Below are 22045 nucleotides of genomic sequence, written 5' to 3'. Positions count from 1 at the left end.
AGATGCACCGGCATGTATGCACATTCAAATTTCTAATTTGTAGACACTTGATTAGGTCACCACACCAATAAGACGCTAGACCGCTCATTTTCGGCAGCGGACAAACGCGTCCGCCACGGCCATAAAGCCACGGTACATGTACGGCCTAGCCGACTTTTAGGTCAGCCGATGGCCGATGCCTAGGAGATGTTTGCACCCGGATCTCGTGCTTTCAACGATGAATGCGATACACAAGATATGTCCGCTAGAGAAGCCTTGCCAGATCACGATATGCAATACATGCCAACGAGGTCTCTTAAGACCAAAAACTCCCACACGCCTGGGAGGATCTCGTTGGGGTGTGCGACGACTATGGGCTGCTCTAGCTAGCCTGACCGCTCTAGAGCTTCGTCATCATCAATCCACCTCCATTCAACGCCCACAAAAGAATGAGAAGTATAAGGAAAGAGGGTAAAAGAGACTAAATTGATTTTTGAAGATTGAAAGTTTGAATACTCAATCGGCCATAATCCTCTTATATATATAGAGTAGTCTTGTCCAAGTAGGAAACATTTTTTTTCTAAGTTTTGAGTCTGAAGTAATTTGGATCAGGCTCCAAAAAGCCAGCCTGTTGGTGTACCGACATCCAAGTTTGCGCCAATTGTCACCAGCATCTCAGTACTACCGTTGCCTAGGCTTACACCAATTGTCGGCAGTACCAACGCTACCGCTGCCTAGGCTTACACCAGTTGTCGGTAGTACCAACGCCGATGCTGAAGTATCCTCTGAAAGACATAACTCTATCGTCCGGATTCTGAATTACAACATTTCATATATGTTTTTACCATCTCGATGAGAGAAACAGTAATAAGGTCCATGTCCTATCTTAACAACTTCACAAAATAAATAATTTTGGTTGTCAACATATTTTTTTATTTGATTTTATAGCTAAAAAAAATCCCCTATATTTAATGCACACAAAATTGCATAATGAGATCAAAACTATTTTTTAAAAAAAATGATGTTTTAGGGTGCTACAAATTTACTAATCACTACATATTTATAAAAAAAATATGTCTCATTTAACAACTTTACAAATCATGACTTCCAATCTATGAGGCTTTTTTTAAAAAATAACATAACACCGACTATTGCAAGAACATGCACTAGTAACATATTGAACACCATAGGTTTCACACCATGTTTGGCCTTTGGGGTAGTAGGAGGTTGTAGAACTTGTCTTTTAAGAAGAAGCTTCGGCCTTTGCTGTCGACAGACTTCTTCCATCCGCACCACCCGCCATTTACAATCTTTTTCAGATCGTCAGTACCAGTGTAGTGCGGATCAAGGATAAGAAATGCACAGTCTCCACTGGCTTCGTTATAATCAACTCCGATAAGGGTGTAAGCCAAGACTCCACCACCTGGATTTGCCAATTCTATGTCAGATAATATTCACAGAATCAACTGTAGCCATCTTAACATTGTATATCAAACACGTTAAATATTAGACCCTTTAGACAAAAGCACATACCAATCATCACAGGAGTTCCCTGGGTGTCAAAATGCCTGGCAAGTTCTCTGCACTTTTCAGGAAGCTCATCGCCAGATCTCACATTGATAACCTTACAACTAACCTGCAAGATGCAGTTTCTGCTAAGCAGAAATGGAAGCACGTGGTACGGTACGGACATAAATAATACAAGATGTGAAGTGAACAATGGTAGCTACACTCCCACTCAGGTATGCTCAGGAAGCTCACAGAAAAAAAGACTGGATTTGTCCTGCTTAAGGGCACCCACAATGTTGTGTACAAAAAGGGGTATATAAACCAACCAGAGTGTCCGTATACACTATGTGCTAATTTTAAAGCAGTTCACATGTGTCAGGCCTACAGTAGTCCATATGCTTATGAACCGGCCATGAGTAAACAAACTTCATCTTCCCTCCCCACCACATGCACCCGATGCTTCCCACGAACTCGCGAGAGGACTGCCTCCTCCAGAGAAGTCCACTTTGTGATCAAGCTGAGAAAGCATTAATCATCACCTAACTGAATGTGTATTTTCAAGGCAATTTTGGTACTATATATTGAGACAGGTCGGTCTCCACTCTCTAGCTCCACAGCCATCTGACACTTCATTCGGTGATTGGTGGGAAAGAGAAAGTGCAGCAACTTCTGGTTTAACACAAAAAGGTTTGAACTCCCTAATAGTTCTGGGAGCATGGATAATTTGGAATCATCGCAGTAGCTGCGTCTTTGATGGAGCAATTCCTTACATAGCTGAAACCTTAAGTTGACCGGTGACGAGCGTCAACAGTGGACAATAGCAGGGGCTCATGGGCTATCCCACTTGACTGCCCCTGCCCAAGCTGTTAGTTGATTTGTTCTAGGTGCAGGGTCGCTTTTTCATTCTTAACCGGCATAAATGTATCTTATGAAATAACGATATGTGTGTGTGCGGGTGTGTTGTACTAAGGGTTCTTTCCTATTTCTTCTTAATATAATGAAGCGCAGCTCTCCCATGTTTTTGAGAAAAAAATCAAGAAAAGAATAGTGAAAACTCACGCCCAGCAGTTTGTCGAGGACAAAGCTTAGCTCAATGGCTCCAATCCACTCACAAGATCCGATAAACGATGAATCCTTGTCACCAATTTCAACAAGAACTTGTTGAATCTCCCTGAATAGGAATGTTGGAGTTGGACAGCAATATGAATCAAACTGACATCATATATTTCAATAACAGGCAAGAATGCAAGATTCCTCTATGTTTCTACTTAAAAGCATTTGTTCAAACTATACATTATATGGTCACGTCCATATTGACAAATAAATTGCAGCATGACAGTTTGCTATGCCTAACATTTGTAGCATATGGGAATGGGCATGAAAAAAATTGCCCTTGGTCCCTTATAAAACGAAGGAACGAAATAATGGTAGAAAGGAATGTTTGATTCACATTGTTGGTAACACCATTAGGTCCTTCATGTGTGATGCTTTTTTGAGACATATTGAAATGCACGCCCGTTCATTTTCTGAATTTCAATGGGTGCAGATTGCAAGATGGTGTCTTGTAATAAGGCTATATACTGATTTACTTAGCACATCCTCCTCTTTATGCAACATGTAGATAGAATTGCACATTTCTAATTGTTTGATATACTAATGCCAGAAGGTCAGAATTATCAACTGACCATAATCCTAGGGTCAGTTCGCAGTCAATATGACCAAGTTATAGTTATTCAAGTCAATAAGGAAAATAGGCACAAACCTGTGAGAAGGAACATCTATTGATGAATATTGTTGCAATCTGTACCAAGAGACAATTGTTTGTAGAGACCGATATGCACATCCCCATCCCTGAAACATTGAAAGAGAACTAAGACTTGCCAACCCAAAAGAGGGAACAACAGTTTAATTTCTACAAAATAGTGAGGAAATTCATAAAAGCCTAATGCTGGGCCTAACAGGGCAATTTCAGAAAGGAAATTTTGAAATGCAACATTATTAATTTGAAACATGATCATATCACTGAAAAAATATACACAAGAAATCATAACAGGCATATCCTCTGAATGTATTCTATGGTCAATAATGATTTTTGTATCAAATATACAAACATCAACAGGAAACTGTATACTGCATTTTATTTATCACTATGCCGAGAGTAATAAAATATAAGGGTATGCAGCTCTCTTGCGTGTTCGAGTTGAGGAATATCAATCCGTATTAATCATATAAGTACATGAACTATGCACTCAACACCATCAAACTTTCAACTGAAATTATATTTGCATTGAACTTCAAGTATTTATTTTATGGTAGCATTGTTGTAACTAGAATTTGAAACTGGCTGATTGTGCAAAACTTCAAAATAAAATCTTTCTTTGTGCTGCAAGTTCATCACGCTTGATTTTGGTTCAAAATTTGCAGTAAGTAACACCATATATCGATGGGACTATATGGATTTATGATCTTTCATGAAGGTTGGCAAGCAATCTACTACTATATAGGTTGAATAAAACAAACTGCAAAAGCAATCTTAATATAATTTACTACCTAAACATCACAGGAAACAATCTAGAAGGGAAAGCATTTTTTTAATAAAATTGATCTTATGCATTCATCAAGGAAATAATGTAAGATGTAATCCCCCACACACTGAGGTCTGGGGAAGGACATTTCCAGCTGAAGAAACACTTTAAAATTAGATTGGTTGTCTGCATCACATTACATTGTCATCAATACCATCGTGAAGGTAGTGATAATACTCATACGAACCATCAATCAAAGACATAACACCTCCAGATACTGCAATAAACATAAAACTTTACGTCACTATCTCCTTCGAAAATACATTCACCAAATTTCTTATTTTGCTTAAAGCAAGAAATAGAGATACAACTAACCACCACTAGATGGAATTTCTCTGTGGACTTCTCGAAGCAGCGAAGAACCTGAATGTGAAAACATAACAGAAGGCTTAACTAGCGCAGTATTACATATACAAAGATAAGTTCTTATCTTCATGTTAGATGATGTTATTAGCTTCTCACATAGCATAATATGATATTTTGCAGTTTTTACATATATTATACTCTGAATTGCACAAATTTACCACAAGATCCCACATGTAATTCAGGGGGAAAACATAGTAATGGAGTATATGTTGCAACATATGCAGGATGAATACCACTTCTTGGCATGCTTTTCTTCCTCTTTCCCATGCTGCCAAAAGTCAATGCATTAGAAATTCGCAACAAAGGCCGATCTAAGGGAAGTCCTAGCCTTATATGCAGTTCTTTTCGCAGCTCACCTGTAAATAATAAGGGATATTTTTAGGTATAGAGATAGAGAGACAGTATAAAGGCCCCATAGTTACTACCATGCTTCATGAAAGAAATATGAACTTTTCAGAAATAGAATTTTTCATACTTTGCCTCTCCTCGATCTCACCATATCTTGTATTGTATATGGCTGTTACTGGAACATGCAAACCAGAAGGAATGAAATGGAATGGACAAAGCTGCAAACAAAGTCAAGAAGCGTTTGAGAAAACATTCTAATGAGAAATTAAAGCATTTAATAATCATGTTTATAATGAAATGACACACTAAAAGAATCAATGTTAATGATTAAGTGAACTTGATTTGACTTGTATGTGTTGCAAGAGAAATATGCAACCAAGAAAATACCAAACATCAATTGCCCAATTGCCCACACAGATCCAAAATAGTATGCTTTACTTCTTTTTTATTTAGAAGTAGCTGAAGTCCAATCCATAATACACCAATACACTGAGAATCAAATTCCGAAGGCCTAGAATGAACATGTGTGCGAATGATTATCAAGGGTGGCGATATGAATGAGTTCTTGACTTCGTGTACGTTGTAAATGACATGGTGACACAATGGTCATTGGTCATAGTCACATTTAACGTAAAAGAACCAGAAAAATTATTAGTTCAGAAATGAACCAAGCATGGTTAAACTTTCTGCATGTCGTTGTTGTGGAAAGGTATGGGAATCACACCACACACACCCAATGTGGGGAGAGTACCTGTCATGTATATAGCCATGATCACAATTAATGTTTTCAGGTCGTCCGATTAATCGCGATTAGTCGTCCTAGTCGGTCATGAGTGCTCGATTAGGAGGTCCGACCCGACCAGGTTGACCAGAAACCTAGTCGTCCGATTAGTCGTCCACTTTTCGCGATTAATCGTCCGATTAGGACATGGACGACCAGGTTGTGTGCTCTATTTTTGGGCCTCTTTGACTGGGCAGATATGTGGGCTACTGGGCTTATAGCTTGGCCTGTTAGGGTTAGAATATAGCAGGGAGGCACGCAGGACACTCTTCCCATCTCCCAATCGCCGCAATTTCCTCCCCTGGGCGCTGACTCCACTCTCCCGCACGGTTCCTCTCTTCCTGCGTGGGATTCCTCTCTTCCTGCACGGGATTCCTCCACCCCCGCGCGCTTTTCCCTGTCTCCTGCGGTCTTGCCTCCTCTCTGCTAGTCTGGTGTGCAGCAGGGAGCCATTGACGCCCTCTATCAGGTCCCAGGTGAAGTGGTCACCGCCAATCTACATGATAAGCTGCTCCAACGATGGTATGTGCATTTCCCCTCTCCATCTTCTTCACTCCTCCCCCATCCCTCGCTCTGCACTTCTGCAGCCTCTCTGGCTCTCTGCTAGGTTGCTTGATGCTTGTTGTGAAGTCCCTCTGTGCTTCTGCAGATGTGGACCGATGATGTGCAAACGTGGAAGTGATAATGCCTATGACTGACCTTGAAGGAGGTCCTCCAGAATTTGTTGGGTCAGATGCTGCCTCATCTGCTCTAGATATTCCTTCCATAATTGAGAGGGCTATAGCAAAACTACCTCCAGATCTTGCTGCCCAAGCTGTTGACAAAAAGAGGAAGGCAAGATCACAAGATCCAGGATGGAAGTATGGGTGGTGGGAAGATCCAACCAAGAAAGACTTTGTGACATGTATATTTTGCAGGAAGATGGTCCCTGCAGGCATAAATAGATTCAAACAGCACCTTGCTGGGGGTATGGAGATGCTGTTGGTTGTCCCTGTTCTCCAGAAATAGTCAAGGAGATGTTGGTTTACATCAAAAAAGAGTTCAAGGACTGCTCTAGTAGAGGCGCCAGCACAAGTTGAAAATGAAGAGGAAAAGATGTTGTTGCTGCAGAAGAAGTTGCACCTGTACGAGTACCAAGTTCTGGAACAAAAGGTAAGCAAGTCAAGAAGAAGATTGCTCAGGCTGCCATCACTTGTTTCACTGTTACTGCTGCAGCAAAACCAGCAACTCAAAAACAGTCCAGGTCAGTGAGTTCCATGCTGTCCAAGTCACCAGAGCAAGTAGTTGCAGAGAGGCACAAGTCCAAGCGCACTCAGCCTACACTTGAACAATGCACAAAGAAAAGTAAGGAGGCCAAAGTAATTGTTGATGATCATGTTGCAGATTTTTTTTATGAGAATCGCATTCCATTGAATGCCATTAATTCAAGGAGCTAGGAAATTTTTTGTGAGTCAATTGGACAATATGGTCCTGGGTACCGCTCACCATCATATCATGAAATTAGGAATCCACTGCTTGAAAGAGCTGTAACTAGAACATCAGAGTTGAGGAAGAAGCATGAGGAGGCTTGGAAGGAATATGGTTGCACCATAATGTCTGATGGGTGGACTGACACAAGCCACCGCCATCTCATCAATTTCCTTGCTAACAATCCAACAGGGACTTTTTTTCTAGGATCTGTTGATGCTTCAAGTGAGATAGCAAATGCACCTATGTTGGCTGACTTGTTGGAGAAGCAAATTCATAAGGTTGGGAAGGAACATGTGGTGCAGATTGTCAGTGACAATGGAGCCAACTTCAAGGCAGTAGGGAGGCTTTTAATGGAGAGGATCCCACATCTTTTTTGGACACCATGTGCAGCCCATTGCTTGGATTTGTTGCTGGAGGACATTGGGAAGATCAAGGAATTCAGCATTTGCATTAACATGGCAATGAAGGTGACTAGATTTGTGTACAAGCATGGTCTTGTTCTAGATCTAATGCGAGATAAGATTGGAGATCTTGTGAGGTCAGGTGTAACTCGTTTTGCCACTTCATTTCTCACATTGGCAAGCTTGCATAAGCATAGTCGTACATTGAGGGGTTTAGTGATTAGCGATGAATAGAATGCTCTTTCTTTCTCTACCACTCCAGAAGGCCGGCGCGTTGAGAACATTATCCTTTCAGCGGCAATTTGGGGCAAAGTGGAATTATGCCTAAGAGCTTCACAACCACTTCTTGTTGCTTTGAGGATAGTAGATGGAGATGAGACACCAGCTGCTCCTGAGATTATGGCAGCCATGGATGTTGCAAAGCCTGCAATCAAGGAATCTTTGAAACACAAATCAGATTTACTCAGGGATGTACTAACATACTATGATAAGAGATAGGAAAACCAAATGGAACAGCAGCTGTACGGAGCAGCGCTATACTTAAATCCAAGCAAATTCTTTGCCATAAGAGAAAAAAAACATGAGACAAGCCGCAAGGCTGAGGAGTGAGGACCATGTTTAATAATATAATGTGGAAGATGGTGAGTGATGAGGAGGAGCAGAACAAGATAAGCGCAAGCAGGCAGATGACTATGAGAGGGCTGAAGGTGAATCCTTCTCAAAGCAAGGAGCAATAAGAGACAGAGATAGAAAAAATCCTAGTAAGTTCTCTAATTTCCTTCTCTTTTTCTAAAAGCAATCAACAAAGAACTAATAGTGGAATTCTATGCTTGGAATGGAAATTGCAGTTCTATGGTGTGTTGCATATGGTGGCCTGACAATTGAACTCCAATGTTTAGCAAAAAGGATTGTTAGCCTATGTTGCGCGTAATTGGAGTGAATTTTCTGGTGTAAGTGCTACTGTACTGCTGTTAAATTGAGTTTGGTAGCCTTAGCAATATTGGATTATTGGTATGTTATTGTGATTGTGATGGTGCATTATGTAGGTCCATACAAAGAAGAGAAACCGGTAAGAGCATCAAAGGTTAAACAAGTTGGTATATGTCAGTTACAACCGGAAGACGGAAGACGGAAAACAGATTCAAAAAAATTAGAGAGCTGGGTTCTAAAGGAAAGAGAAGCAATCCACTCTTGCTTCAAGAATTTCATTGGGAAAGTGAATGGGTCGATGAAAACTGTGGACCAGTTATGGAAGGTGGTGGTAATGATGTGACTTGGGCTCAACTGGATGAAGCTATTGGTGCGACCCAGGAACTAGAGGGACGTAACATGCGCAGGACTGCTGCTCGTGCCCCTGCCCCTGCCCCTGTGAGTCACACTTACACTAGGACCAGGAAGCGTCAAAGGAATACAGTGGCTCCAGATATTGAGGAAGATGATGATGAACACCAAGTTCAGAATGTGGAATCTGATTCAGCAACAGTAATGGAGGAGGATGAACTCGATGAAGTTCCTGCAACTGAAGATGGAGATGGAGAGTTCCATTTCAATGATGAATTGCTTGATTAGATGGCTAGTTTCCTACTTTTGTTGGACTATTGAATGTCAATGCTTGTGACTCTGTGTTGAACACGCTTATTTGTACTGAACTAGTTGGACTTTGGTTATGTAATATGCTGGCCTTGTGACTGCTATGATCTGTTAAATGTTAGTTATTTGCTACTGCATTAAAGGTATGTGAAGATCAAGGCTGCGTTAGTGTTGCTACTTGATAATTATGGTTTCTTTGGTGTTCCAGGCTACCAGCAGCAAGTCAGCAAAGAAATGGAGTTTGGGACAGGAATATGGAGGTATGGATAGTGCAGAAAAGAGAAGAAAAGAACTCCCACAAGTAAGTCACCAGTTGAACACTAATGCAGTCTTAATGCTTCCTTTATTGTGTATATATAGAGGGGTATATATAGGTCGACCAGCTGATATGCCTGGACGACCAGGGTCGATTAATCAACATGGTCGCTGATTAATCACGATTAATCGCCTGGTCGGTCCCAGGTCGACCAGGATCGACCAGCTGACCAGAAAACATTGATCACAAGTGGTACAAGGTGGAAGACCCTTGGTCATTGAAAGCAATGAATATTGCGTGGAATAATAGATTGGATTGATTGAGAGACCTATGTACATATATATATAGGGAAGAGAAGATCCGGTGGTTTATAGAAATAAGACCAACCGAGATCTTCTCATATCTCTCTAATCAAGCAGGGCTGGCCGACTACCATACCAGGCACATGCCTACCATATACACACACGCACAGCACATATATATATACAATCTAACACACCCCCGCAGTCACAGCGTCGAGTCGTCGGACGTTGAGACTGGACCGAAACTCCGTGAAGAAAGAAGTGGGCAAGCCTTTGGTGAAGATGTCAGCGAACTGTGACGTCGTCGGGACGTGGAGAACGCGAACTGCTCCAAGGGCCAATCGTTCTCGAACAAAGTGAAGATCAATCTCAAAGTGTTTGGTACGCTGATGCTGAACGGGGTTAGCAGACATGTATACAGTGTTGATGTTATCACAGTAAACCAAGGTGGCTTGACCCAAAGGAGTGTGAAGTTCTGCAAGCAGCTGACGCAGCCAGGATGCCTCAGCCACAGCATTGGCGACAGCGCGATACTCCGCCTCGGCACTGGAACGGGAGACAGTATTCTGACGCTTGGAAGACCAGAAAACCAAATTGTCACCAAGAAAAACTGCGTAGCCTAAGGTAGACTTGCGAGTGTTAGGACATCCGGCCCAATCCGCATCAGAGTAGACCACCAGCTCAGTCTGATTAGAAGCACGCAAATGAAGACCCAAGTCAAGAGTGCCACGAACATAATGAAGGATCCGCTTGAGGGCTGCAAGATGAGGCTCGCGCGGATCATGCATGTGTGAAGACACACCTGCTGAACTGCATATGCGATATCAGGCCGAGTGAAGGTGAGATACTGTAAAGCCCCAGCTAGACTGCGAAAATCCGTAGGATCTGAAATAGGGTCACCATCAGCAGACAACTTCGGATTGAGATCTACTGGAGTGGAACAGGGCTTACAAGCAGCCATCCCAGCGCGGTCCAAAATGTCCAGCATGTACTGGTGTTGGGACAGGAACAGCCCGGAGGGAGTACGCTGAACTTGCATCCCCAAAAAATGATGAAGTTCACCCAGATCTTTCATAGAGAACTCTTGCTGGCTGCAATGATCCGACGAAGCAATTCTGTGGAGGAGGCCGTCAACACAATGTCATCCACATACAGCAAGAGAGAGGCAGTATCTTGACCACGGTGAAACACGAACAACAAGGTGTCCGTCTTGGCTTCCACAAAACCCAGATGAAGAAGAAAATTTGCAAAGCGACTGTACCAAGCACGCGGCGCCTGTTTCAGCCCATAGAGGGACCGATTTAGGAGGCACAAAAAATCTGGGTGAGATGAATCCTCAAATCCCGAAGGCTGGACACAGTAAACTGTCTCATACAAGTTCCCATGAAGAAAAGCATTCTTCACATCAAGCTGATGCACTGGCCAATGGCGAGAGACCGCAAGAGACAGAACTGTTCGGACAGTAGCAGGCTTCACAACGGGACTGAAAGTCTCATCATAGTCGATGCCGGGACGTTGAGTGAATCCACGAAGAACCCAACGCGCTTTGTAGCGCTCAAGAGAACCATCAGCCAGCCAGGCGCCGGGATCCATGGCGGCGCGAGGTCGTGCAGAGGCAGCGAGCAGGCGCAGGGGAATAAGCGGCCAGAAAGGAAAAACTAGGTCTTTGATACCATGAAAGCAATGAATATTGCGTGGAATAATAGATTGGATTGATTGAGACCTATGTACATATATATAAATAGGGAAGAGAAGATCCGGTGGTTTATAGAAATAAGACCAACCGAGATCTTCTCATATCTCTCTAATCAAGCAGGGCTGGCCGGCTACCATACCAGGCACATGCCTACCATATACACACGCACAGCACATATATATATACAATCTAACAGTCATGATATCCGCGAATTGGTGCGCTGAGGGAACATGAAGGATGCAAACCTGTCCCAATGCCACTGTTTCGCGAACGAAGCGGATGTCGATCTCGATATGCTTTGTGCGATGGTGGTGGATGTGGTTAGCAGTCATATAGATGGCACTAACATTGTCACAGTAGACCACAGTGGCCAAGGGAAGGGAACCCAGATGTGAATTCCTGAAGAAGTTGCCGCACCCAATGGCACTCGGCCATGGCATGCGCAACGGCACGATGTTCGGCCTCAGCACCGAAGCGGGAAACTGTGGTCTGGCGTTTGGAGGACCAGGACACCAAATTGTCGCCAAGGAAGACATAGAACCCGAAGGTGGAGCGGCGTGTATCTAGACAGCCTGCCCAATCAGCATCGGAGTAGGCGGTGACCTAATCAACTAGCCAGTGCCTAGGTGGAGCCGAGCGAAGAGCGTGCCCTTCACGTATCGCAAGATGCGCAAGCAGACCTACTGAACTGCAAAGGCCAAGTCAAGCTGCATCAGGGTGAGGTACTGGAGGGCCCTAGCGAGGCTCCGATACCCAGAGGGGTTGGCGACCGGGGCACCACCAACGGCGGACAGCTTGGTCCGTGCATCTTCTGGCGTGCCATAGGGTGGCACTCTGACAAACATGCCAGCCTGCTAGAGGGGGTTGACAGCATACTGTCGCTGCCACATAAACAAGTCGGAGTGGTCCCATGTCACAACAATCCTAGGTCACTCGGGTTGGTCATGGCAAACTTCGAGTGGAGGCGCGTGGTGATGTGCTAGAGCAGCGTAGTGGACAACGCCGTGAGGATCATCGACATAGACGACAAGATAGGCAACGTGATCTCCAACTTGTACACAAAGAGAGACGGTCAGACTTGTACATAGCGAAGCCAATGGTGCTGATGTAGTTGGCGAAGCACTGGTTCCAAGCTCGGGGCGCCTGCTTGAGTCCGTACAGGGACTTCTGCAGCAGGCAGACGTAGTTAGGAGTAGCTGAGTCAATGAAGCCAGATGGCTGCGGGCAGTGGACCGTCTCCTCGAGGTGACCATGGAGGAAGGCGTTCTTCATGTCGAGCTGGTAAACAGGCCAAGCACGCGAGGTGGCAATGCTCGGGACGGTGCGGATCATCATCAGCTTGACAACCAGGCTAAAGGTCTCATCGTAGTCAACACCAGCTTGCTAGACGACCCACCGCGCCTTGTGCCAATCCAAGGTCCCATCGGAGTGGAACTTGTGCTTGAACAAGCACTTGCCAGAAATGATATTGGCACCAAGCGGTCGGGGTACCAGGCGCCAGGTGCCATTGGCGATGAGAGCATCGTATTCCACCGCCATCGCAGCACGCTAGTTGGGGTCAGCAAAGGGCGCTGCAATAGTTGGTCGGGATCGGCGAGGCCGTCATGGCAGAGAAGCCAAAGCAGTCAACCGGATGCACGCTGCCTTGCAATCGTGAGCACTAAAGGGGGTCAGGGACGTCGCTTATACGTGGAGCCAAAACAGCCAGTCCCACCCGAGCGCGGAGCGAGGTGCACTAGGGCCAGAGGCCCACTCGGAAGTATGGGCAGGGCGCGACCAGGAAGGTGCACTGGGCCAGCATAGATGATTGTCGAGTCCTAGAGGTCCAGCTACTGCTCAGCCTCGCTGCTGGAGGGAGCAACCGGATGACAGCACAAAGATCTGCATATAAGGCCACCAACGGAGCTGCAACAGAAGGGAACACAGACTCATCGAGCACATGTCGTGACACGATGACATGTTGAGTGGCCATGTCCAGGCAGCGGTACCCTTTGTGAGAGGAAGGGTAGCTGAGGAACACGCACCGGGTCGAATGAAGGGAGTTTGTGGGCTGTTGTGGCACTGAGGTTGGGGTAGCAGAGACAACCAAACACACAGAGGGAAGAGTAATCCGGGGGCTGCCAGTGGAGAAGTTGGTAGGGAATGGCATGCTGTATGGACGTGGAGGGGCACCAGTTGAGCAGAAAAGTGGCGGCTAGGAGAAACTAGAATTAAGAGGCAGCAGCCACGGGAGGAAGCCAGGCGACGCCCAACACTAAAGGAAGCACATACTGAGATATTTCCAAGGAGGCTGCCAGCAAGCAGTAAAGACAGCAGTAGAGGGTGCCATTAAGCAGCAAAGACAGCAATGAAAGCATTAATGATGCATAGGGAGCATTGCGAACCAGCCTCTTCAATTTGCCAATTTATGGTTACACCATATATACATGGTTGATCAGCCATTTAGGCACGTAGACGACTAAATGGGACTGATTATTGACCCCGAAGTGGCACGAGTAGCCTCAATCATATGTCTGATAACATTGACGGGTGGCGGGTATGGACACGGGTTTGAGAAGACAGGTCTATATTAGAGAGAGCGCTCACCTTTCTTTTTGTAGTTTCTCCATATAAAGCAGCAGGCAGGCATCTTTAGTAATGGCCCTGACTAGGTTGTAAGAGAACTACTTGAGCTTTAATGCTCTAATCCTCCTATATAGGACTATAAAACAAAGACGACCTTGCTTGCCCCTTTTCATTTGCTCTCTCAATCATAGTTCTCAATGCGTCGCCTAGGCGTCCAGGCGCCCCCCCCCCCCCCATCGCCTTGCAGAATGGGCGCCTAGGCGAGCAAGGCGGGTGCCTAGGCGTCCAGGCGCCCCCCCCCCCCCCCCCCCCAATCGCCGTGCCTCGCCTTTACGCCGTAAGAGCTATGCTCTCAATAGTCATAGTGCTCATTGCACGTGTCTGTAGGCTCCACCCATGGGTAATGTGTCTGTTGCCATCCCTAGGTTCTAATGTACATGGCACGTTTGTAACTATACTTCTCTGGGATGCCTACTAGCATTTCCTTTTTTTTCTTTCTTAATGAAATGAGACAAATCTTCTGCGTCGTTTGAGAACAAAATTATCTTCACATATGCAGTGACAAAGCTTTTAAACTCCAAAACATGCAGCAACTGCAATAGCTAAAGATCTTGTGTTTTTTTATCCGACCTAGGTTTCAAGTAATCTGTAACACCAAAGCCATATGTGGTTCTACAAAGATATCTATGCACCATGTGTATGTGCTGCTTCAGTAAAGGGAATTAATCAATTGTGACATTGAGCAAATCACATACCTGTACTTGTTGAGTTATCTCTGAAGCAATAATCCTCTTCATTACAATCATCTGATCAGCTAATCCTGGAATAACAAGTTCAGATACAGCAGCTGCCACTGGAAAATCTATTGATGTGTAGCATAGTATATCAAGCTTCAAGATGATTACTCTGAGGCTGGCAGGTGCTGAGGCTAAAAAAAAAGAAAACAAGGTATTTTCAGCAACATGAGAACACAAATTACCACACTTAAAGTGGAAAGAGGGAAGGACTAGAAAGGAATCAAAAGAATTGACAAGCAAACTTCTGTTAGTACATGTTTGGATCCTATGAATTGGGATGAATTGAAATTACTTTCTTGGGCAATCTTGTTTGGATGAACCAAGAATCGGAAAGCAAACATTCTGCCCATTTCCACGACCAGAAACAGCAGCCTACTAAAAATTCACAGGCTAAAATGAGAAATACAATTCCAGACCACCCCTCATCTCTCTCCCGACTCCTCCCGAGCGCCGCCGCCCCCTCGACTCGTCCAGACCACACCAAGTTCCTCCTCCTTGGCTGTGGCCAGGCTCATCGTCGCACTGGCACAGCAGGGCAGACCCGGAGCCGCATGCCGCTGTCGCTGCAGCAGCACGCCTCCTCAACTCAGCACATCAACTCATCGCTTGCAGCTTGACACCTAAGTCCTCAGATTCGGCCAGGATCGTCGTCGCACCGCCATGGCAACGCAGACCCGAAGTCACGACGCAGCGTGCGCACACCACCCAGCACCGATGAGCCCCAGCAGCTAGCACCCAATGACTGCAAATCTCTACTATACGAAGAAGGAAGTGTGTCAGTCTGCCCCGACGGTTTTCTTCGGCCTTCCTCTGATTTCGTTCCCACGACCCCATGACATCGGTTTTCCTTTCTCTCCCAGCTTCAACCACCGTGTGAGACCAGTCCAGCCCACCACACATGCGATTCTTCCACAATCATGAATGCATGGTTACAGTTTTGATCCCCTCAAGGCATCAGCTTTGTTGTAGGAAAAAAGGCCTCAGCTGTCGAGTCAATCCCATCACACGACCGAGCGTCCAAGACCGTTGTTGCCGGCAGTGTTCTCATCACGACGTCCACCACTGTACCTCCCCATCCTCGTGACCATAGTCTACTCTCTGCCCGTCGTGTGCCGCCCTCATCCTCCCGGCCAAGAGGAGGCCACAGGCCAGCGAGCAACTGCGTTGGGTGTGCCGTCATCGCCCTCACCCGCCATCCTTGTGCTACCCACCAAGAGGAGGCCCACGAGCACCTACCGGCAAGCCTTTGAGGTAATATATCTTCTCTTCTCCATTGTCGGCAGCTATCCGTAACTAATTTCAGTTTCATGGTTGTCCTATTTGTTGTGTTCTGTGCAGGTTAACTTCTACCACCCTGCCTCCACCACAGCGCCACAATGTTGCCCTGCCTTGCCCACAATGCCTCCCCTGCTGCTACCCCGTGTCCATCAGTCGCTGCTCCGCCCCGAGCCACCACATCTCCGCGCCGCCGCGTCCCAACACCGCTCCAGCCCAGCCCCCACTGCCCTGGGACATTGCCTCCCAATGCCGCACCAGCCCAGCCCCGGCACGAGCCACCCCCAATGCACGGGAACCAACACACAGTTTTCCAGGGATGCATTAGGAGAAGGGCTGCGATTGACTCAACCAACGAGGCAGGACCCCATGCTACATTACACAGTCGATAGGCCAGCGCAGGCCAGGATGAAGTCTAGTCGCCACTGTTCTACAGCGACCACCTACTTTTCATTTGCAGGCATTTGAACTGAAGCGAACATGTTGTTTGGTTTTGATGCAGGGAAGTCTTGCAGAGATATTGGAGTTTGTGATGGTTACAGATTTGATCAATGCTGATAGGGAGATTTAGCATGTTCGAGGTGTGCTTTTTACAGAACAGGAGGGGTTTGCACCCTACTGGAAAGCTTTATTGAAAAAACAGAAAGTTGCTCACTTACAAAGGAGAACTTACGAAACAAAATACAAAAAAAAAATTAAAAAGGTTACACAAAAGCTTCTAGCCATAGATCAATCCAGGGATGAAGAGCTGCCTTTGCTCGTAGAGGTGTGCTATTGTTCCTCAATTGCATCAGAAGGTCTGACAGGATCAGTTTCGGTCAAATTGGAACATGTGAGAAAATATTCTTGTTCGGAAGCCAGGATTAGAGGTATGCTGATTAACTGGAAGCAATATATGTGGTGCCTAGGTTCTGAAAGCAACACAATGAGTTAATTACTCTATTTATCCATAACAACATCTTGCAGGATTGATTGCATTGTTTGTGTTCTTTTGTTTGAATAAAATGGCCTGTGTTGGGGGAGATGAATCTGAAGTTGGTGAGAAGCCATCGCGAGATCATGGTCCCCCGAGATCTCAAGGCTGGTTGGAAGCTGCTAAATCCTTATTGTACAGTGTACAATGTACCTGAAGTTCTAGGAGATTATCTTAGATGCTACATTAGTTTCATATAAAATAGAAAGAATTGACTGTAGCATGTTTCTGTGATGCAGAAGATATACTGAAAATTAAGTTTAAGAGATCTATCATAATCAACATATAATATTTTCATCCTCTTTGCGCTGCTTTTTTTCTGATTTTCTTTAGCAATCACATGTGTGTGTGTGTGTGTGTTTGCAAACTTGCTGACAATCTACCTGCATTAGTTCTCTTGTAGATAATCCACAAATGACTCTTCAATTTTGATTCCAAACTCACATCACATTAAGGCTTCAGCTGTAATGGGGTTAATAAGAAGCCGGAGGATTAATTCAAGGCACAGTGATAGTTGCCTTTAAAAGTGCATCTTCCATGAGTTGGATTATGTTTTTCTCTTGCGTAATTTTATTTTTGTTGCCCAGCATCTTGCATTTGTCTGTTTTGCATCATATATTTTTTTGAATAATTGTTATTTTATTTGTGCCGTCTACTCCTGTAAGTATAATCTAACTGTGCTGCCACTGAATAATCTGAGAGTGTTGCAAGATCAAGCAAACTGAAGAAACAGTCAGAAGAAAGCCAAGCATAAGAAGGTGTGTAAAAATTAAGCATCACATGTTTATCCTCTGCTAAGAATACGATGGACTTTAGAATACAAAAAAAAACTGATGGCAAGAGACTGCTAGGAGAACTAGGAGAATCTAGACTTGCTTATGTTTTTACTTTTGGATATTTGAGTTTTTGAATGGTTTTGAGCAGCTATGAGCATATATTTAATAAAATGCTTCTACAAATTAAGTTACTTATTTTATATTGACTATATTCTATATTTGTTTTGCCCATAGCAACACACGGGTGCGAACCTAGTCCTTCTCAAATCTCGACTACTACTGTGTCTCTCTCCTTGACTGCTCGACACAGATTGCTGGCATGTGCTATATCTATTTCCCTCTCTCACATGCATGGATTCTCTGGAAGGAGGCGGCAGGGCCAGGTGGAGGTGGCGTGGGAAGGAGGCAGTGACAGCAACTTAGACACAACAGCGCCATGGCCATGGCCGCTGGCTGGTCCAAGGCGTCATCGTCCACAGGGCCCAACGTGCATTGCAGGAGACGTAACAGATAAGGGGTTTGATGATTTCCACTTTTTCTTATCCAAACAGTTTTTGTAATTCAATTCTTGGAAATATTATATGTACATCCAAACAAGAATGTTATATTCTAATTAAATTCTGGCCGATTCAATTTCCATGAAAGCAATTGCTGGAATCCTATTACTTGAATCAGATTCAATTCATAGGATTCAAACAGGTCCTTACATAATTTCGCTAAAAAAGAAAATGTATGTCTGCTGGTAACATTTAAAGCAATATGGTGAAAAAGTCAACTTTGAAAAGCAGAATTTGAACACGGGTAACATAATTACCAGGAAAGTACTCTACCACAGGGGTAGTGCCAGGCTTCAAGCTACTCGCTGATTGGTTGACAGTTATTGCAATTGCATCTGCATTCTAGCAAACAGAAATTGTAGAAAGTTTTGACCCAAGATGTCATGTGATACAGAAGTATGCATGGAAAAAGCACTCTGCATTATCCATTTATCCAACTATAGAACTCCAGAAAAGAAATGGCAGCTCATTAGCAGCTGGCTTTCATATATTTTATATTGACACACAACCCCTCAGTTCAATTTATAACAGATCTTCATGAAAAATAAACAATTATACTCAATTTTGATGCTTATACAAGAAAGATAAGCGAGCCAATTCGATAATAACTACAGTCCTCAAAAATAACTTTAAAGAACAAGTTTGATTGAGTATCAGCTTACCTCTCTTGTCAATGAGAAGTTGTACCTCTTTTCTGTGAAGAATTCTGAACAAGATACAATACTTGTGGTACAATTGTTCTTTCTTGAGTTTCCATGTGTATGTGAATCAAAGCTTAAATCATCACCACGCAAGATAATAGAATGATGTGATTCACTAGATGTAATTGGCCCCTCAACTAAATACGATACATGAGGATCTCTGAGTTTAGCAATTGTAGATTCAATAAGTGAAGAAAACCGTTCTTCGATGCCTTCAAAGTAACACACAACAAAGTTATCTCATTCCCTTCAGAAGCAGATAGTTGGCACCTAACTACCCGATACAACTGTTTATACCATAAACAGAGAAAAAAACAGATTTCATATAAACTACTAGTACAGTCAGACATGATTATGCACAGTCAAACCTTTTTGTTCTTTGCTAACTACAATTTTAGAAATTACACTGGTGTTAGTTGTAGCGGTATGTTCTTCCACCTTCACCTCTAAAGGATATTCTGTGAATTGATCTACGACTGCATGTACATGCAAACTCTATGTGCAAGTTAAAAATTAGTAACAATTTGTTCATGATAAATAGGTTTACAAACACAGTTCGTCATTTTAATATTTGATTAATTTGAATTGTTACATTAGCTCAATGATTTAATGCAAAATTTTAGTTTCAGTTAGAACAAGAAGCAAGAGGCGATCCACCTCTTGTATGTTGTTACAATCATATTGTTTGGTTTTAGATTCTAGATTCTCTATATGTTTATTGAATATGGAAATGCAGAAGCTCTCTAATAGCTTCTTTCATATTTGAATATTTGACAGGCTTAAGAAATCACATAGTTGAAACAAAACCCTCCAGCTATGCAAGATGTAGTAACTTGCCACCTTATCCAACCAATTATTAGCTTCACAGATCACGGGTGGGTTCTGAAATGAGAATTGCTAAGAACAATGATTTTTTTCTAAGCACATACTAAGGTAGAAGCAGTATCCTAACACAATATATAATAATCCAAAAAATTGAACCAGTTGCAGCAAAAAGAATTCACAGAACTCCATGTTCTTCAAATAGATGTCAAGACACATCATATCATGATTGATTGAACTTTTGCCCATTCATTTGTACGGTAAATGATTAAATAGGCAGGTAAGCTTCCGAGCATTTACCAGAATTCACATCAGGCCTAAGATAGAGTGGAAGCTTCAGGGGCAGTTGGCAGCGCAGGAGGCATCCCTTCTCCCACAACAACCTCCCCGGCTCATCCTCCCATGTAACCACAGACCCTTCCACCGAGTCCGTCCCTCCGCTCTCGGATAGAACAAATCGAATCTCCCCGGTGGCTGCATCCATGTGGCCTCCGACCAAGCCATGGCTCGCCGCCACACCGAACAGCAGCTCCCTCAGCACCCGAGCCTGCTCCAGTGCGCAAGTGACGTCCGCATCAGAACCCCCTCCCCCCACGAGCAATGCCCCGATGATGTCGAAACCCCGCGGCAGCAACCCCCGGATTTCATCTGCGGGAGGCATAGAGGTATAGGGAGATCGTCAGGCGGAATCATGAGCGGTTGAGAGAGTGGGTTGGTGAGACTTGCCTGCTTCCCTGGGGAGATCAGGGGCGGCGTGGTCGCCGTGAGTGGGACGTAAGACAGCAGCGACGGTGAAGGGAGGGAGGACGCGAGGCGCACCGACGAGCCAGCGCAGCAAGGAGCGCGAGGGCGGGGAGAGTAGGGATATCTTAGGACAGAGGAAGCGCAGGGCTGGGCCGCCGCGCGAACCGGCGGCGGAGGCGTCCATCGGCTTAAGGACGGGAAAGAAGTGGGGCTCACCGGCCGGAATTGGGGAAGAAGCGGGCGACCTCTAGCCGGGGAGCTCGGCCGCCCGGCGAGATCCGCCCGGCCACCGCGCGGGCGAGCGCACCCTCGACGCCGCCGAGGGAGGAGGCGGAGGAGTCAGGCGGGCGCGGAACGAGGCGGAGGAGTCACTGTGAGAGATAGCAGTGGGGAGGGGATTGGAAGAGCGGAGAAGGAAGGGGGACGGCGGAGGAAGAAGAACAGTAGTCGGAAGTTCTTAGGTTTAGGTTTTAGGCCTTGTTTAGTTTAAAAAAATTTATAAAATAGACATTGCTCGTTTGTATTTGATAATTTGACAAATATTATCCAATAATAGATTAACTAGGCTCAAAAGATTCATCTCATAAATTATAGACAAATTGTATAATTAGTTATTACTAGCAAAATATGCCCGTGCGTTGCTACGGGAGCAAATAGACGTCCGTAGAAAATGTGCACTTTGTTATATTTATTTGTGTTTTATCCTTTGTATTAAATTTAAAAAATTTTAAGCTTTTAAAACTGACTTTGAAGCAGACTATCCATATATAGTTTATATACATGCTCTTAGATTTTTTAGGACTTTTATTTCACGTGTAATGGCACCTTATACTCTCTGGTTGAAAAGAGCCTAATAAACTTTTGAATTATAATTTCTAGATTTGATTTTGATTTTATATAGATTGTATAAGTTTCTATCAATTTGTGCATTGTTCGTGAAAAGACAAGAAGCTAACAATACACTTTTTATTGGTAAGCCGAAGTCTATGTAAATCTTGAGATTGATTTTTACTGTGCGTTGTAACGGGAGAAAAGCATCAAATGACCATAGAAAGTTATGACATAATATTACATATCTATTTATATTTATTTTTTTATAAAATTTGAAGTCCATAATTTTTTTTATTGATAACCATGACATCTATGGTATTAGATAGTTAATATTTAAAATAATATGTAGCTTAGAGACATATTTATTTAATAATAAAAATAGAAATTAGTCAAACATTATCTTACTTTAATATTACCTCTTAATATACTTTAGTATTATATTAAAACATGAGAAGTTTGTTGCTAGCTTTATTTTTTATTTAGATTAGGATTCTTATAAAATATGATATATCAGTTAAATGTATATAGATTATGAACATATGGACTTATAAAGTGTTCATATGACATAACACCACATCATGTAAAGGTAGTGGAAGTATCCTCAAGCATAAATTTAGGTAAATTAGTAAATCAGTGAGATATACAGGAATTGTGTTAAAACTTTTACCACAAATCAAGCATCACATTAAATAGGCTATCATAAAATTTTGATAATAATTGG

At 43.8% G+C, this 22045-nt stretch overlaps 1 protein-coding gene across 3 annotated transcripts; it reads right to left on the bottom strand.

The window, feature by feature from the left end:
* LOC8075279 (probable Ufm1-specific protease) lies at positions 963 to 20961 on the bottom strand. 3 transcript variants are annotated; one of them, XR_002454949.1, is made up of 13 exons: positions 20476 to 20961; positions 20050 to 20397; positions 18889 to 19139; positions 18484 to 18568; positions 14604 to 14776; positions 4915 to 5005; positions 4673 to 4795; positions 4389 to 4436; positions 4261 to 4290; positions 3251 to 3339; positions 2548 to 2659; positions 1513 to 1615; positions 963 to 1402 (listed from the first exon to the last, which is right to left on the bottom strand). XR_002454949.1 is itself a non-coding variant. In XM_021464796.1 (13 exons), the coding sequence occupies exons 1-13, from the start codon at positions 20675 to 20677 to the stop codon at positions 1173 to 1175; spliced, it is 2007 nt and encodes a 668-aa protein (XP_021320471.1). In that variant the 5' UTR covers positions 20678 to 20959; the 3' UTR covers positions 963 to 1172. The 3 variants fall into 3 exon arrangements, 2 of the variants coding, with proteins under 2 accessions (XP_021320471.1, XP_021320472.1); XM_021464796.1 differs by having other exon boundaries at positions 4214 to 4290; positions 4598 to 4795; positions 20476 to 20959; XM_021464797.1 differs by having other exon boundaries at positions 4214 to 4290; positions 20476 to 20957.

The sequence above is a fragment of the Sorghum bicolor genome, chromosome 7 (assembly GCF_000003195.3).
Source record: "Sorghum bicolor cultivar BTx623 chromosome 7, Sorghum_bicolor_NCBIv3, whole genome shotgun sequence".
Classification (NCBI taxonomy): Eukaryota; Viridiplantae; Streptophyta; class Magnoliopsida; order Poales; family Poaceae; genus Sorghum; species Sorghum bicolor.
Note: the sequence above shows the minus strand (reverse complement) of the source record. Positions and strands in the feature narration are given on the sequence as shown.

Coding starts and splice junctions, on each gene's coding strand:
- LOC8075279 (XM_021464796.1), bottom strand. CDS start 20,677: ATGGACGCCTCCGCCGCCGGTTCGCGCGGCGGCCCAGCCCTGCGCTTC. Junction 20,398..20,475: donor TGATCTCCCCAGGGAAGCAG/GCAAGTCTCACC, acceptor TGCCTCCCGCAG/ATGAAATCCGGGGGTTGCTG. Junction 2,660..3,250: donor ATAGATGTTCCTTCTCACAG/GTTTGTGCCTAT, acceptor ATTCCTATTCAG/GGAGATTCAACAAGTTCTTG.